The 16,753-nt window shown below is 40.7% G+C and overlaps 1 protein-coding gene across 3 annotated transcripts in view; it reads right to left on the bottom strand.

Annotated features, from left to right (window-relative positions):
• Window positions 1-2,092: 2,092 nt before the first annotated feature.
• Window positions 2,093-16,753, bottom strand: part of SLC17A4 (solute carrier family 17 member 4) — a 30,356-nt gene continuing 15,695 nt past the window's right edge. For 2 of the 3 annotated variants that reach the window (XM_008528131.2, XM_070584233.1), the window contains 10 exons: window positions 12,599-12,804; window positions 11,794-12,027; window positions 11,619-11,706; window positions 11,062-11,148; window positions 9,010-9,128; window positions 8,725-8,886; window positions 5,710-5,842; window positions 5,481-5,628; window positions 4,538-4,628; window positions 2,093-3,097 (listed from right to left, as the gene is read on the bottom strand). In XM_008528131.2, coding sequence (XP_008526353.1) covers window positions 2,963-3,097; window positions 4,538-4,628; window positions 5,481-5,628; window positions 5,710-5,842; window positions 8,725-8,886; window positions 9,010-9,128; window positions 11,062-11,148; window positions 11,619-11,706; window positions 11,794-12,027; window positions 12,599-12,804 — 1,403 coding nt within the window. In that variant the 3' untranslated portion in view covers window positions 2,093-2,962. The remainder of the gene's footprint in view (window positions 3,098-4,537; window positions 4,629-5,480; window positions 5,629-5,709; window positions 5,843-8,724; window positions 8,887-9,009; window positions 9,129-11,061; window positions 11,149-11,618; window positions 11,707-11,793; window positions 12,028-12,598; window positions 12,805-16,753) is intronic. The other variant, XM_070584232.1, reaches the window with a different exon arrangement.

Here is a 16,753-nt window from a genome sequence, read left to right as displayed (position 1 = left end):
ATCTTGTCACCCTGGATAATTTCAGCCATGGTAAGAATTTTAATCACTACCTATATCTAGATGCTTCCTAATTTATAACTAAAGCCCAGATCTCCCATATGAAATTCAGACCTGTGTATCCATTTTCCTTCTTGTCATCTTCACTATGATCTCCATCTTAGGGAGGGGCACCCCACCTTCTAGTAGCAAACCAAAACCTAGGAGTCATTCCAGACATCTTCCACTCTCTCATCTAGTATCCAAGTCTTGTCAGGTTTGTCTCTAAATCAAATAATCTCCTCCCCTCTCACCACATTCACTCCCTGCTGTCAGCGGCCATCACTCTCTTCTGGACTACACAGTGAACTCCTGTTTCAACCTATTCCCTCATGCAGAAACCTTTGAAAAATAGAACCCTGATTTCATCCCCTCCCACTAAAACACTTCTTATTGATTTCAGGAAAAAGACCAATGCGCTTCCCTGGATGCACAGCGTGTTCCTGCTCTACGTAATTGTACAGCCTCCTCACAAACCAGGCTTCGCTTACTCTCCGTACTCTGGCCATACTTGATTACTCCCTCCTGCCACCAAAGCTTTGCTTATGCTGTGCCCTCTTACTAGAATGTTCTTCCCGTCTACTTCCTGAATCAGTTAGCTATTGTCCTCCAGATCCCAGTTCAACTGAAACTTTGTAGTGGTGGCCCACCGTCACCTCAGACTCAGGCATGTGCCCTTATCATTCATGCTTACAACCCAGTATACCCATCATTATTTTAAGTCCCACAGCTGTCACTGCACAGTCATTTGTGTGACACTTTGGTTAAAAGTCATCCACCCTCCTGAGATGCTGAGCTCCCTGAAGCTATGTCTGACTTTGGTTTCTACCAGCCACCGTGTTATATGTTCATTAATATTCATTTAGTGCTTAATGTTTTTGCTTTCTTTCATGATCCTAATACTGCTCATTTGGGGGCGAAACGGAAGCAGGCACACTACACACACTCTCCAGACATCCGGAATGTGGAGTCAAGCCAGCGTAAGTCTTACACACATTTTTCAATGACTTGTTAGGTTAATGAGATGAATATCAAAAGAGGCTTACTGAAGGCAGGTGGGATTCCAACAGTCAGAGAAGTAAAAGGTCATCCAAGACAGGAGTAGCAGCACGAACAAATGTTTGAGAGGATAAGAGAAAAACTTGACAATGTCTATTCACTATGATGCAAGGGATCTACACGGATCCACAAACCAGATGTGGGCAGAGCTCAAGATAGACAGAAAGAAGGTAGTTTTGAAAGAGCTGACTCTGGAGAGTGTTCAAGCACTACAGGTATTATAGAGGTGGTTCTGATTCCAAAGCTAGCAACCATAGAAAGGAAGTTGTCTGAAATAGTTGAAGTTTACTACCTGACTCTCATTAGTTGCAGGCACGTTCATTACTCTTGTTACAATAGATTCAGTCTTTACTGTCCTTTCCTCCTTGGCATTTTTCACCTGGGCGTCTTGTCAATGCCAAGCCTAAGAATGGCCCTTTATCCCTCCTCACTTGATGTGAGGGTGACTTCACTTGCTCTGGCCTCCCAGCTCAGGACTTTGGATTGTATACCCTGTGGCTTCCATTGTTTCAGGCTTTCTTTTGATGACAGTTCTCAGGGTTCATCTTCTGTACGTTTGGACATAATCCCTCTCGTAATTCTCAGTTCTCACTCCCATGGTTCTGGCTTCCTCTTTTGCTTTGGTGAGAAATTGTCCTCTGGCCCCTGAGGCTTTTACCAGGATAACCAGAGGAAAATTGTTTCTGTACTCACAACACTTTTGACATCAAATGTGTAGGTTTTCCACACCAAGCAGTTCTCCAGTTCCCCGTGGACACCAAATGCGTGACCTCCAATTCAACTCAATTCTGACACTAACTACCCAGAGTTAATGTAGACCCTATAGGTTAAGGGCTCAGTCCCACAAGACTTCCTCACCTTCAGACACCAATCAAAGTAGTGGGTGCCCAAGGTACCTAGACTTCTGTTTGACATTGCTACAAAGTTGAGGGTTCCTATGACCTTCTCCTCAGGTTTGATAATTTGTTAGAATCACTCACAGAATTGAGGAAAACTGTTTACTTCCTATTACTGGTTTATTATAAAGGTTACAACTCAGGAACAGCCAAATGGAAAAGAGGCATGGGGCAAGTACTTGGGAAGGGACGCAGAGTTTCCATGTCCTCTCCACATGTGCCACTCTCCCAGCACCTCCATGTGTCCACCAACCTGGAAGCTCTCTGAACCTCATTGTTTAGGGTTTTTTATAGAGGTTTTATCGCAAAGACATGATTGATTGAGTCACTGACCATTGATGAGTAACTCAATCTCCAATCCTTCTCCCCTCTCCCAAAGTGGGATGGTGGAGCTGAAAGTTCAGACCTTCTAATCATGCTTGGTCTTTCTGGTGACCAGCTCCACATCCTGAAGCTATCTCAGGCCCCCAGTCACCAGTCACCTCATTGGTATGCCCAAAAGACACTTTCATCACTTCAGAGCTTCCAAGGATCTTAGAAGCTCTTGTGTCAGGAACCAAGGACTCAGACCAAATATTATAAAAAAAAAGATGCTCCTATCATTCCTATTACTCAGGAAATTACAAGGATTTTAGGAGCTCTGTGCTGGAAACTGGGGGCAGAGACCAAATATATATTTCTTCCTATGTCACAATAACAGTGGAAAGAGTGGAGAACACACCTAAATTCAAACACATCTATGCTTTCAGGAGATCATAGTTAAATAACTAGCCCCCCACCCCGCCACCATCCAGACAGAAGCTTCAGTATTACATAGCCAAGATCTCTGAGAAAATCCTGGAAACAAAATCAATTCAAATTGAATGACTAATCAATCAGCATGGCCAGTCAAGCAGGCACAAAAAGGGAATGTCCATGAGGGCAAACAGTGAACAACCAAGCATCGAGATCTAAGGCGTCACTCGATTTGCTCAGAGGTGGGTGATTGTCTGCTCTTTAGCCCACTCCTGGACCTCTGCTTGGCCGAAGATGAGGTAGAAGACCAGGCCTGATGTGTTAATCGCAGCTGAAAGCAAGAAGATATTTCTCCAACCAAACTCTGAGTCCTGGAGACAGGAAACTGCAAGTTATTAATGGTCTTCAAGTTCTTATCCCTCTTGGCTCAGACAGGCTCTGGCACCAAGTCCTACTGTCCTTACCCAGAACTCTGCTCCAGCCTCTGTGGGCTTCCCGGTCGTTCCTGGAATATGCAGATACATTTCTGGTGCACTAGCCTTTCCTTCTGCTGGAATGTTCCTCCCCCCAGATAGCCATTTGTCTCACTCCCTTGCTTGCTTCCAGTCCTTGCTTAAATGTTACTTTTTCAATGAGTCCTTCTTTGACCACACTATTTAAAATTGAAATCCCACCCCTTCTTATGTGCCCTATGTCCTCTCCTGCTTTATTCTTCTCTTAGCACTTACCGCCATTCAATAAATCATATATTTTACTTATTTCATTAGCTTTCTATCAGTTTCTTTCCTACAATATAGGCTTCACAAGGGTAGAGACTTTTGTTTGTTTTAGTCACTTACACAGTGCATGGCACATGCTAATGTTCAATACGTATTTGTTCAATGAATGGATGAACGAATGAATGAATCAATGAATGACAAGGGAAACAAGGTCAGTTTGGGAATTTCCATTTTAAACAACCATTTCCTGGTAGTATGTTAGTGACTGAAAGGTAACTGAAGCTTCAAAAAAGAGAAAGGACTTGATCTCAGAAAGAATATCTTTTCTTTGTTGTCCTTCACTCATTTTCCTGACTTACAGGTAGAAAACCACAGGAAGTTAAGGAATGATATTCATAGGAATGTCACATACATCTTTCTTCACATAAAGTCTGTATCAGTAAATTTCTTAGGAAACGTTCAAGTCATCAGATGAATTTGTTTATTCTGACAACTTCAAATGCATCTCCCAGGATGGAAGGCTATACAAACGTAAAAACACCATGCAAGCAATACCGGTCAGAGGAATTTCCTCATTAAGCACTGATGTAAGGTGCAGATTTCTCCCTCACTCTCTCGTGCACTCAACATCTCTCTCACTCACTCTGTAAATATTTGTTGGGTTCCTACATAAGGCAACCAGCTTTTTCTGGATTGTCTGAAACTTTCAAGGTTTTGGTACTGGAATTCCCACATCCCAGGAAACCCCCCAGTCTCAGGCAACCAGAATGGTTGGCCACTTTATACTTTACAAAAAAATGCCGTGAATATTGATACAAAATTTGATGATTAGCATGAGAAACATCTTTTAAGAACTCATAAAGCATAAACTCATAAAATTGAGCATTCTCTTTCACTCCACACCCTAAACATGTAATTTCTCTGCATGAACTGAGCCTAGGGTGAGAATGAGAGCATGTGGGATGCTCAGGACCTTGAGCTTCAAGTTCAGCCACATTGAGGAGGGAACAAAGGTACCCTTAGTCTGACTTCTACTGGGAGACATCTGTAGGTTTCTCTTATGAAGATTTTCATCACAACATTTGACCTCACCTGACTGAGGAAAATTCCAGTAACAGTGGGAGAGATGGCTCCTGAAATATGATAAGAGACTTGCAATAGTCCCCTGAGAAAGGTAACATACCTGAGAAAGAGAGAGAGAAAAATAAAGGAAAATATTCCACTGTAAGCAAAAGATTAATCTCAGCTGATCTGTTGCAACTTGGTGCTTATTTCTGGGGATGCCTGGAGTTGTGCTGACGCTTGGTCAAACCTGCATGAAATGTACTGACTAGCAATTAGTATAATCCTGCGCTAAGTCTGAGATTTCCAAAGGGTAACCTGTAGTAACTTGTCAATATCATTTATACAAAAAGTACAGATTGATGGCTTGCACCTAGTTTATATGCTCTCATAGTTTCTGCTATGGTGCCTGATCTTGCAGTCTTGTTTTGTGGTATAAAAGAGCCCTCATTGAATGAGACCTGAGACCAAGGTATCTCCTACGTATCTTGGTGGTTCATTATCTGAAGATGAAGTGTGTTGACTGTGAAAGGACCCTAGGAGCTAAGTTTGGAAGTCTCAGTTATCTCTGATATTTACCCGTATCAGAGGTAAAGGTTTCTCCTGCTCTCGTGTGTCTTTTACCTTTATTAAAGCCTTACATGAGCATGCCTTGTGGAGTTTCATGAGTCCTTTCAGTGATTCAGCCCTCTGTAACTGCTGCATTCCCCAACAGAGCTAGATTGGTGTGACTCTCCCCAGGTGAGCTGTGAGTGTGGCCACTGACTACTCCTGTTTTCACCTTGAAAAACTAAGTTCATAACGGTTGCCCAGCTTTGGGTCCCTTCCAAGAATTATTTGGATCTAGGGCTGCTGCTGACATTTCCTGTGACCTGTTGCACATGTCACTCACATTTTACCTCTGCATCACAGTAGGTTTAGGGCTGCTAGACCTGAATCAAAATTCTGTAAGGATGAGGCAAAGGGTCCCTACCGAGGAGCAATATCCAAGATGTTAACAAAGGATCCTGCTTCAGAGAGGCTGCTGATGGCAGTAAACAGTACCAAGAAGGCCATGGTGGTGATGAGGCTGGAACTGACCCAGGGCAGGGACACACACAGCACAGATGGGAAGATAACTCCTGGGGCAGAAGGACAAACAGAGTGAACAGGAGGCTGACCTGAACTTCCCTATCCACCAGTGTATCCACCTCTGTCCTTACCCATGGCAGTGAAGAGTTTCCTGATGGTGACAAGTCTAAGGATTTTTCTGGAGAGGAGAAAATCTGCCAATAGACCTCCAAGGATCATGCAGATAGAGCCAAAAAGAAACGGCAGGGCTGACAGGATCCCACTCTGAGGAGCAGAGATGAGGTGAGATACATGCTTCACCACTTTACCATGAGACAGATTGATCCCTGGGTAAATTGTCTACATCTATGGCATTTTTTTATATACACATCACCTTTAATACAAAATCCATGTTGCTAAATGAGCTAATATAATTTTACTTCCTAGGGAAAAATATGCATATAGTTCAATTTGCAGGGGAAAAAAAAGGACTAATGCTCTCTTCATATATAAAGATCACCTGGAAATAAATATTAAAAAGAACAAACTCAGCATAAAAGTAGGCAAAGGATATGAACAGACAATTTACAGAAAAGGGAAAATAAGTGATTCCTAAACATATTAAAAGGTACCCAATCTCATAATAATAAAACTACTATGAAATACCATTTTTCATGAATCAAATCTGTAAAACTCCAAAAGTTTTTTGACATGATTTGTAATGATGCTGTGAGGAATCAGGTACTTGCAAATATTATTAATGCCCTATGGGGGGCAATTGAACAGTAAATATATAAGTTTATACTGAATTCACCCTCGATTTAGATATGCAGAAATTTACTCTACAGAAATAGTTGCACAAATATGTGACAAATGAACAAGTTTTTCACTGCAGCATTGCTCAAAGATTGGAAACAACCCAAATGTCACCCAGTAAGATCCGCATGTACTAATATGAAAAGATCCCCATGGTATAGTGTATAAAGAAGAGCAGCATAAACTTATTATGTTTTTGTAAAAAAAGTTTGGAAAATAAGGATATACATTTGTGTATGCTTGCATTCTCATAAATTCAATTGAAGAATATATAAGAAAATAAAAAAGAGTTATCTATGGAAAGGGCAGGGAAAATAGGATAGATTGGAGACAGGGCAGGGACACACACAGCACAGATGGGAAGATAACTCCTGGGGCAGAAGGACAAACAGAGTGAACAGATTTTTCACGCTTCACTCTTTTACAGTTTTTAAAATGTTGAACCCTAGTATTGTCAATTAAACCTCTAAATTAAAATCCTATTAAAGACAATGCAAGGAAAAGGAGACCATCCTTTGCTGTGTGTAATCCAAACAATGGAATGGATTTAACTGTCACCTGGTCCAAGCTGTTTGTTTTATGGATGAGTAAACCAAAGCCATTGAGGTTATGCGACTTAGTGAGAAAATACCCTGAGAGAAATGGCAGTCTAAGTCTCTTGACTTCCCAAGCTGGGAAAGTCTACTGTTTGGTTTCAACTTGTGTTTCCAATCTTTCCCCCATCCTCTTCCTCCTCAGCACTGGCCTCCGAGGTGGGGAGTCCACCTCGCCTCACATCGGAGACACCAGTCCCAACAGCCAGCCTCAGGATGTCTATCTCTCAGCACTGGAGTCCTACTTCTCTGGACCTCCTGTCCCCTGATTCCCTGGCCTGAGGTTCTGACTTCATTGCCTGCTTCTGACTCTTCACTTCCTTTGGAAGACCCATAGCCACTCTATCCCTGGGCTTTCTGATATCAGTACCTGTAGTCTGTTTTGCATGCATGCCCCCCAGACTCTGATCTCTGCTAAGAAAGTCAGCTCTCTGTTGGCCAGTTAGCATGTTTTCACAAGAGAACCCAGTCAATAAGAGAACACTGCTTTTTGGGTACAAAGGGCAGGAATGTAACAGTATTTCAATGACCTTGTGAACTGTTGTCACTAACAGGCTATGAAATCTGACACACTCTTTGCCACTTTTAAGACATCCATCCTACAGGAATCAAAAGGCTCCTGTCAGCCAATCAGAACATATGTTCATTTTGTGAAAAATCAGAGAGTTGTACACATGTGTACTTTTATCTACATATGACATACTTGAATAAAATGGTTTTTTAAAAGAACATTATCCACAAGTTTTTGATATAAGTCCTATTTGGGACTTTAATATCCTATTAATAATGTCTTATTTATAGGATATATTGTTTGTGCATCTCCGTGATAGCCTTTTCAAAGGCAGAATTTGTTTTGTTAGTGCTTTATTGTTTATGCTGCAGAGTGTCTTGTTTGTAAATGTTGATTGGACTGAACATAAAATTTTTGCATTGATTCCTTAAAAAATATGACATTCTATGGGGCTGGCCCGGTGACCGAGTGGTTAAGTTCGCGCCCTCCGCTGCAGGCGGCCCAGTGTTTCGTTAGTTCGAATCCTGGGCGCGGACATGGCACTGCTCATCAGACCACGCTGAGGCAGCATCCCACATGCCACAACTAGAAGAACCCACAACGAAGAATACACAACTATGTACCGGGGGGCTTTGGGGAGAAAAAGGAAAAAATAAAATCTTTAAAAAAAAATAAAAATAAATAAAAATAAAAAAATATGACATTCTAGGAGCTGGCCCAGTGACACAGAGATTAAGTTCACATGCTCTGGTTGGTGGCCCAGGGTTTGCCAGTTCAAACCGCAGGCGTGGACCTGCACCCCACTTATCAAGCCATGCTGTGACAGGCATCCCACTTATAAAGGAGAGGAAGATGAGCACAGATCTTCGCTCAGGGCCAATCTTCCTCAGCAACAAGAGAATGATTGGCAGCGGATGTTAGCTGAATGCCAATCTTCCTCAGCAAGAAGAGAAAGATGGACAGTAGATGTTAGCTCAGGGCTAATCTTCCTCAAAGAAAAAAATAATTAATTAAATAAAATAAAAAATTTTTCTAAAATGACATTTTGTGAATGTCAAGCTGCTGTAGAACCGTAACCACTCAGCCACAATAAGCAGTAGACCACACTGAGATGAATCAGAATTCAAGTGAAATAGGTTGCATTTCCTACATGAAGGTCCTGGGCCTAATCCCCTGATTTTGTGACCAGAGGATTTTATAATTAAGCATTTAAACAAAGGAACAGAATGAGCTTTCTATATACTTACATCTCTGAGGTTAACTTGAAGTACAGAGTTGATGTATGTTGGCATATATGCCACAAAGATATTAAAAAGCCAAAATTCACTGAAATAAGAGACTAAAATGCTCCAAAGTGGTAGGGATTTGATCATAGCCTTAATGGGAAGAGACCAGTCTGACGAATAGTCCTGGAAGAAAGCACATATCAATATCCCCTCCATCAGAAGACAAGAGCTTTGTTCTACTGCACTCTTCACCTCAAAGATGTACAGACAGACATAGGGAAATGGCAGAGGAGTTCCTCAATGCACCTGCTGAGCCAGTGAACACACGATGTATTCCCTTTCACCGGTGCTGATGAATGGATGATTCGCAGGGTCATCATAAACAAGAGGAAACCAGAGAAAAGAACAGGCACAGCCAATTCCACCTAGGAAGACGATCTAGTTAGCACCGAATTGAAATTTCACTCTGCCCACTTTGACTCTAAGATGGTTCCTGGGGTTGGCGAAATGACTGGCCCCAATATTCCACTCGTCCCTGCATCTACACCCTTGCATGGCTCTATCATAGGTGGAGGGTACTTCCCCACCACTTAGCTTTTGCCTTGACCATGTAACTTGCTTTCACCAATGACATGGGGCAGTTAAGAATCTAAGCCTTACAAAGCACTGCGTCTTTTTACTTGTCCTCTTGGGTCTTAGCCAATGGCATGGGAAGAACACGCTCCAGCTAACCCATTGTCCAAGGCAGATGAGAGACACAGAAAGCAGAGCTGCCCAGCTGTCTCACAGAACTAAGAATAAATGGTTGTTTTTTTAAACCACTGAGTTTTGGGCGTTTTTGAAATGCATCATTGTTAAGTCTCTAGCTCATTGTTGAAAGTTAGTGCATTTGCCCCATGTGCTTGAAAATGCCCTCACTGTGGAAGTACCAGTCAGCATTCCTTCTGCTAGTCATGCGTCTGCAAAATTCCTTTCATCATTAAATCGTTCCATATCTATCTCTAGCACTTAAGAGTTAGCAGCAACACACATATGCAACTGATTACCCAGACAATTTCTAGACACAAAATGAAATTAATTCTCAGCTAAGGAATTTTCTGTATTATTACAATGTTGGACAGCTCAACATTATTACTGTTGAGTGGAAACACGATTCATCTTAAAATTCCCTTTTTAGAATCTTAAAAAAATCTTAACAGTTGTCTTCACTTGCTGCCTTGTTGTTTACACATTCTTTAACAAATATAGAGCAGCCATCATACACCAGGCATTTTGCTAGATTGTGAGAATACAAGAATACAAACACACAATTTTGCCTTCAAGGAACTGAAACTCAGGTGAGGAGGAATAATAGGAAAATTAACACCGCTGTACCTTGAGAATGAAGCCTGTTAACACTGATTCAACAAATATTTAGTGAGTTCCTATTTTGCTTATACTGCTTACTGTTTCTCAAATTCATGAGCATAGTAAGCCTGTCTCATTACTTGAATAAATTTTGTAATCTTCCCTTTTGAAGTTTCCCTGATAGAGCCTTTGAAGGTTGATGTGCTGTAGTAATCAATATTCATACCTTTCTTTTTCTAGTGAATATATTGACCTGATGTTACAGGAACCCTCGATCTAAGAGTGTTATTCTGCAATGAAAACATTTTCTGGGACTTACTGGTCCCACAGGAATCAGGTGGTTTGCAGATGGTATTTCAGAGAATGTTTTAAAAATCAAACAAACACAAACATTAGCCAAAGGTAGCTGAGCATATCCCAACCAGGTCTAGGTAAAGACGCAATTGTGAAGTAGAATATTGCCTCTGGAACAGTTCATGGGTCTTTGGAAACTTGCAACAACTGTCTGTGTTTTACATCCGCTCCTGAGCCTCATATGGTCTGCCCTGTCCTGCAGCATCTGCTGGTTGATTCTCTACTCCAATCAGTATTTTACTTATGATTAGGTCATATTCCCACAATTTTCTGCTTCTAGTAACAATGGGAGAAATTCAAAAGAATGTATTAAAAAATAAGCATAACTAAAAATATAATCTCACCAAGATAACATTTTCAGCATCTTATGAAAAAAATCCCTCTGTGGTCCTTTATGGGTTCAATTTAGAAGCAGGAAGGAATATTATGATAGCTTTAAGGCCATCAGTTTATCCTAGCTACACACTCAGACTACTGAAACTTAAATGTCGTTTTGCGAGATTCACATGATTAGCTCTGAATTTTATCAACTTTAGTTATATAAATATCCATATATATTCAGATTTGGTTAACCATAAATGAGCTGCACCTCAGAAATCATGCCCAGCATTCTCTGTCATAAAACAAAATTCTGAGATTTGAAAAGCACAAACTCACCAAAGATATAGAAGATATAAGGCCATCCTACAGTCTGGCAGAGGAGACCACCAACAAGAAGGATGATGCAGGACCCCAGCGCTGATCCTAAACAGAAAATGTGAGGATTTTCTGAGTGAGAGGGTCAGGCTTGGGACTCTGTGTGCTTCCTACAGATTAAACCCTTCACAAGGATGAGTTGCACAGTGATTAAAGGTATGAGCTAAAATGCAAACTACCTAGGTTCAAATCCTGCTCCTTCACTCAGTAGCTGTGTGATCTTGGACAAATTATTAGTCTATTTGTGTCTCAAATTTCCTCATGTGTAAATGAAAATAATTATATATAGCTGAGTTATAAGATTGTTCTGAGGCTAAAGTGAAATTAATATGTGCAAAGCACTTACAAGAATGTTTGATGCACAGGAAACATTCAGTTATGATCAAGAAAGATAGTGCAGGGTAGTGCTTTAGAGCAAGGAGACGGAGTAGATGAGTGTAAGGTCTTGCTTCTGTTGACAGGCCATTGCAGAATACTCTTGGTAGTGCACATAAGATGATGATTTGGGTACCAGTTACCTGACATAGCAATGGAAATGAGTTGACTCCTTTCCTGTGGGGGAGCCCATTTGACCCAAATTGAATACTGACTTGTGTTTACTGTAACCTGAGAAAAAAAAAAAAGGTCCGTTCTGGATTATCTAGGGTCATTTTGGAATCTGTATTCCACTCATACTAGAAAACCTCTTGGTACCTGGAATATGCCTTGGACAATCTGAAGGACAATGAGGAAGGTTGCTCCAGCATCAGTCACCAATGGAATGAAGAGGGTCAGGACTGAGGAAATAAACAAGCCAACACCAACCAAGTACTTGGCTCCAAATATTCCAGCCACATAGCCAATGGGGATTGGGGCCAAGAATGAGCCATAGTTGAGGGAGCTGAGGATGATTCCCTGGATTTCAGGACTCCAGTCATACATAGGAGCCTAGATGACAAAGAGAATCATGCTGTTTATCTTTGGGTAGAGAGTTGATGATTTTTATTGTGAAGACTTGAGAGATAAAAAATAATTGGCAGTTTCAGTTTTTTTTCCTTTTACCTCTCTCTAATTCCTCCAATCTACCAATTTAATCAAGAAAACCTAAACATATGCCCAACATACTCTTTCCCCCAATACAAGTTCCCCGGTTACACATTTAACTGACCAATTAAAAAATAAGAGAGCCTATAAAGAAGAAAACATCATAGGCAAGGTAGTAGAAAAATATGTGAAGGAAGAAAGAGAAAGCCGACATGAATCTATAAAACTTATTTTGTGATGATTTTCATCATTGTAGGGGAAGAATTCATGTCCACTGAATGGTAAAATCTGTTTCCTTCATTCTAACGTGGTCCCTGGTTACACTTACAGACACTAAGTAGAGATATAACCTCCTTAGATACATGTTATGTTTTTGTGTAATATAGTTCTTTGAACATAGTAGATGCTCAATAAATAACCCTTTACATCAAACCATTTGAGTCAAAGAAAAGGTCTGGAGTCTCATTAAACTCACCACTGCCTTAAATTCCTTTAAAGTTTCATTCTGGTTGTCCTGGGAGTCGGTTGGAGGTCTTTCTGTTGAGGCATTGGCAGGGCTGGACAGCGCTGTGTTGTTCACCATAGCTGGGATGGCAATGCTCATGCTCATTTTTTGGGTGTAAATTAAAAGGTTACAGAAATATAAGGTGAAGGCCAGCCCATGTCGGACTGAACAAAAGCCTGAGACAAGAGAGCACAGAAAGTCTTATAATCAGGGTGATTTTCTCTCATCCTTCCTAAGTCTAATCAGGACCAGATTGCAGTTTGTCTGTGAAGCAGAAATATATGGAGAGCAGAGGTTGCTCTGCAGGTATCTGATGGACATCTGTCCCCCTAGGAGGTGCAGGGGCCATAACTCCCTCAGAACCATTACTGAAGCAGAGATTTGAAGAATGTATGGAATTAGCCAGAGCAAGCATTAGGAAAGAGTTTTCCATGCAGGGCCCTGGGATGAGCTGATGAGAGTAGGAATGGAAAGAAGTGGATTTAAAGAAAGAATTAGTTAGAAGCAGTGAGTGGTTGGACATGGGTAGTGAGAGAGAGAAGTTGTTGAAAATGACTCCCAAGTGTCCCACTTGGGCAGGTGGTATGGCTTTCAGCACCATTCTTAACAGAGGAACATGGCAGATTAATATGTTTGGAGGCTGGAAGGAGATAAGACTTGAGAAGTACGCTATGTTAAACAATACAAGTAGTTCAACTTCATCTTGATACTGTAATCTATACTTGCACAAAATTTGCCAGTGATCCATGGGAGCTCTGGGGTTATCCCTGGGGTTCAGTCTAGATACATTAGTTTGACAGCAGCTGGAAGGATTGATTGAATGTCTCTATAGAGAAATCCCAGAAGTATATGTGATAACCCTCCTCAAGGCACACGGCTACCCCATTTCCGGGCCCCTGCAAGGGAGCAAATGCAGTGGGGGTGGCCAGCACTGTTTCTTGCGGTCTAGTGATACTCCTGTTAAATTCCAGGAGTTAACAGACAAATTCTCACTTTTGGTTTAACTCTGGGAGCATTTAGTTGAGTCTTTCTCCTCCCCCATCCACAAAAATCTACAGTGGAATTTTGATCAACACGATATTGATATGACAGATTAAATTAAAAGGAATTGCCACATTTACTTTATTGCCTTCTCCCAACCAACAGCAGGGATGTCTCCCCGTGCATTCAAGTCTTTTTCTCTGTCCCAAGGTGTAATTTTATAATTTTATAATTATCTTCAGTTCAGTCTCATACAAATTTCTTAAAGTATTTTTTACTGTTCCCATAACTCAGTCCTTTTCCCTACCATTTCATCTTTATTTCCTCTTGGGTTTAGACAAAAAAAGAAATAAACACATACATACATTATGTACAAATAATGGAAAAAAATAGGTGATTTTTTTTGCAGTTTGCAACATGTATTTCATTTTCTTGGGTAATTTTATTCACTGGCATTTTCAAAACAATGTTAAATAGGAATGGTGAGAGTGGGCACTCCTGTCATAGCTGAATTTACTGGGAATGCTTCTCACGTGACACCATTAGGTATGCTACTGCTTGTTGGTGGGACTTGTACTTTTATTTTAGTAAGCTATCCTATTCTTTTTTTAAATTATTCTTATAGGAATACATGAGTTTTATCAAATATATTTTAATCCTGGAGTCAGACACTTGTATCCCAGCTGCTCTATTTACAGCTATGTGTTCTTAGGCAAGTTACTGAGCTCTCTGTGGCCTCAGTAAGGGGTTAATATTAGAGCCTAACTCAAGGTGCTTTGATGAGAATTGAGTAAGAATATGTAAGTTCATTATAATTATTATTTAACCAGCATAGACTGGGTACCTGGATCCTCCACAAGTAGGCAAATGGGTCTGCTTCTGTGGGACAGGGCATGCATGAGGAGTGGTTGGGTTGGGGGGGGTGTTGGTGGAGTACTTAGGGGCCTCTGCAGTGGGGCAACTGGGTACACTCCAGGATGCTGGGACATGTGCATGGGTCAGGACTATGTTGACAGTGTGTGTGGACTTGTGCACTATGGGGCTTATCAGCAACAAAAGACCTTTGCTTCACAAACAGCCACATAAGTGATCAGCCTCATCTTCCAAAGCCTGAAAAAATTTTGTGCTCCCATGCCTGGGGCCAGCCCTACTCAGCTGCTCTCTTGAGGGAGCTGACAACAGCCTTGTAGTCCAGAGGCCTACAGCAATTGCAAACCCATGAGCCTAGCAACCAGTGACACTGGGGGCCTACTCACTTAACAGAAAAACTGCAACAGGAATGTGGTATTAGACCTTGCAGACAACTGTGCTGGGGGTCTCAAAACCCAATAAAGTGACTGAAGTCTTCATAGCAGACACATGAAGCCAAGAATTAAAACCAGGTGGCCATGGGGGAGAGCCTAGAATCCCTGGGCACCTACAGCAAGAGCAATCCTGCCACAACAGAACGACACATGTAGACCACACAGAGGACACTCCTGGAATATGTGGAACTTGTGACAAGAGGGAAGCACACTGCTGGGCCTCAAAAGGCATCTCTTACATAACACCACTTCTCCAATACCAGGAGACATAGCTGACCTACCTAATACATAGATACTAGCACAGAAAAAGAGGCAAAATAAGGAGTCAAAGGATTACATTCTAAGCAAGGGAACAGAACAAAACCCCAGAAAAAGAACTAAATGAAACAGAAATAATCTACCTGACAAAGAGTTCAAACAAAAAGTCATAAGGATGCTCACTGATCTTGGCAGAAGAATAGATGAACACAGTGAGAAAATCAACAAAGAATTGGAAAATATAAAAAAGAACCAATCATAAATTAAGAATACAATAGTGGAAATGAAAACTTCACTAGAGGGACTCAACAGCAGAGTAGATGATAGAGAAGAACAGATCAATGAGCTGGACAAAGGACTAGAGGAAATCACCCAAGCTGAATATATAAAAGAAAAAAGAATCAAAAAGAAGGAGAACAGTCTAAGGGAACTCTGGAACAACATCAGGCACACTAACATTAGTATTATAGGTCTCCCAGAAGGGGAAGAAGAAAACAAAGAGACAGAGAATCTATTTGAAGAAATAATAGTTGAAAATTTTCCTAACCTAAGGAAAGAAACAGACATCCAAGTATAGGAAGCACAGAGAGCAGCAAACAAGACAAACCCAAAATGACCCACACCAAGACACATTGTAATTAACATGTCCAAAATTAAAGATAAAGAGATAATCCTAAAAGCCACAAGAGAAAGGCAACAAGTGACATACGTCAGCTGAAACCTTAGGGGCTAGAAGGGAGTGGCAAGATACATTTAAAGGGCTAAAAGGAAAAAACCTACAGCCAAGAAAACTCAACAGGGCAATGTTATCATTCAGAATGGAAGGAGAGAGAAAGAGTTTCCCAGGCAAGCAAAAATTAAAGGAGTTTATTACCAAAAACCACTTTTACAGGAAATGCTAAAGGGTCTTATATAAGTGGGAAAGAGAAGATCACAAATAGGAATTAAAAAAATATCAAAAAAGGAAATAAAATCACAGGTAAAGGTGAAATATAGTATAGGTAGCAAGATCAACCACCTATGAAGATAATACGGAGGTCAAAAGACAAAGTTACTAAAATTACCTATTTCAATGATAAGAAGATAATGGATATGCACATACAAAATAAATGGTTAGATATGATATCAAAAACATGAAATGTAGGAGGAAGGGGGCAAAGGAGTAGAGCTTTTAGAAAGAGGACAAACTAAAGAGACCATCAACTCAATACGTATTGCTGTATACATAGATTTTTATATATGAACATCATTGTAATCACAACGCAGAAATCTATAATAAATAAATAAATAATTAAGAGACAGGAACCCAAATATGTTACTAAAGAAAGCCATCAAACCATAAAGGAAGAGAGCAAGAGAAGAAGAAAGGAACAGAGAAGAACTACTAAAACACCCAGATAAAAAGTTACAGAAAGGAAATAAATACATATTTATTAATAGCTACTTTAAATGTCAATGGACTAAATGCTTCAATCAAAAGGCATAGAGTGGCTGATTGGATTAAAAAAACAAGACTCATATATATACTGCATACAACAGACAGACTTCAGACCTAAAGACACTAACAAACGGAAAGTGAAGG

The sequence above is a fragment of the Equus przewalskii genome, chromosome 19 (assembly GCF_037783145.1).
Source record: "Equus przewalskii isolate Varuska chromosome 19, EquPr2, whole genome shotgun sequence".
Lineage (NCBI taxonomy): Eukaryota > Metazoa > Chordata > Mammalia > Perissodactyla > Equidae > Equus > Equus przewalskii.
The sequence above is the reverse complement of the archived record's forward strand: the minus strand, read 5'-3'. Positions and strand labels throughout refer to the sequence as shown.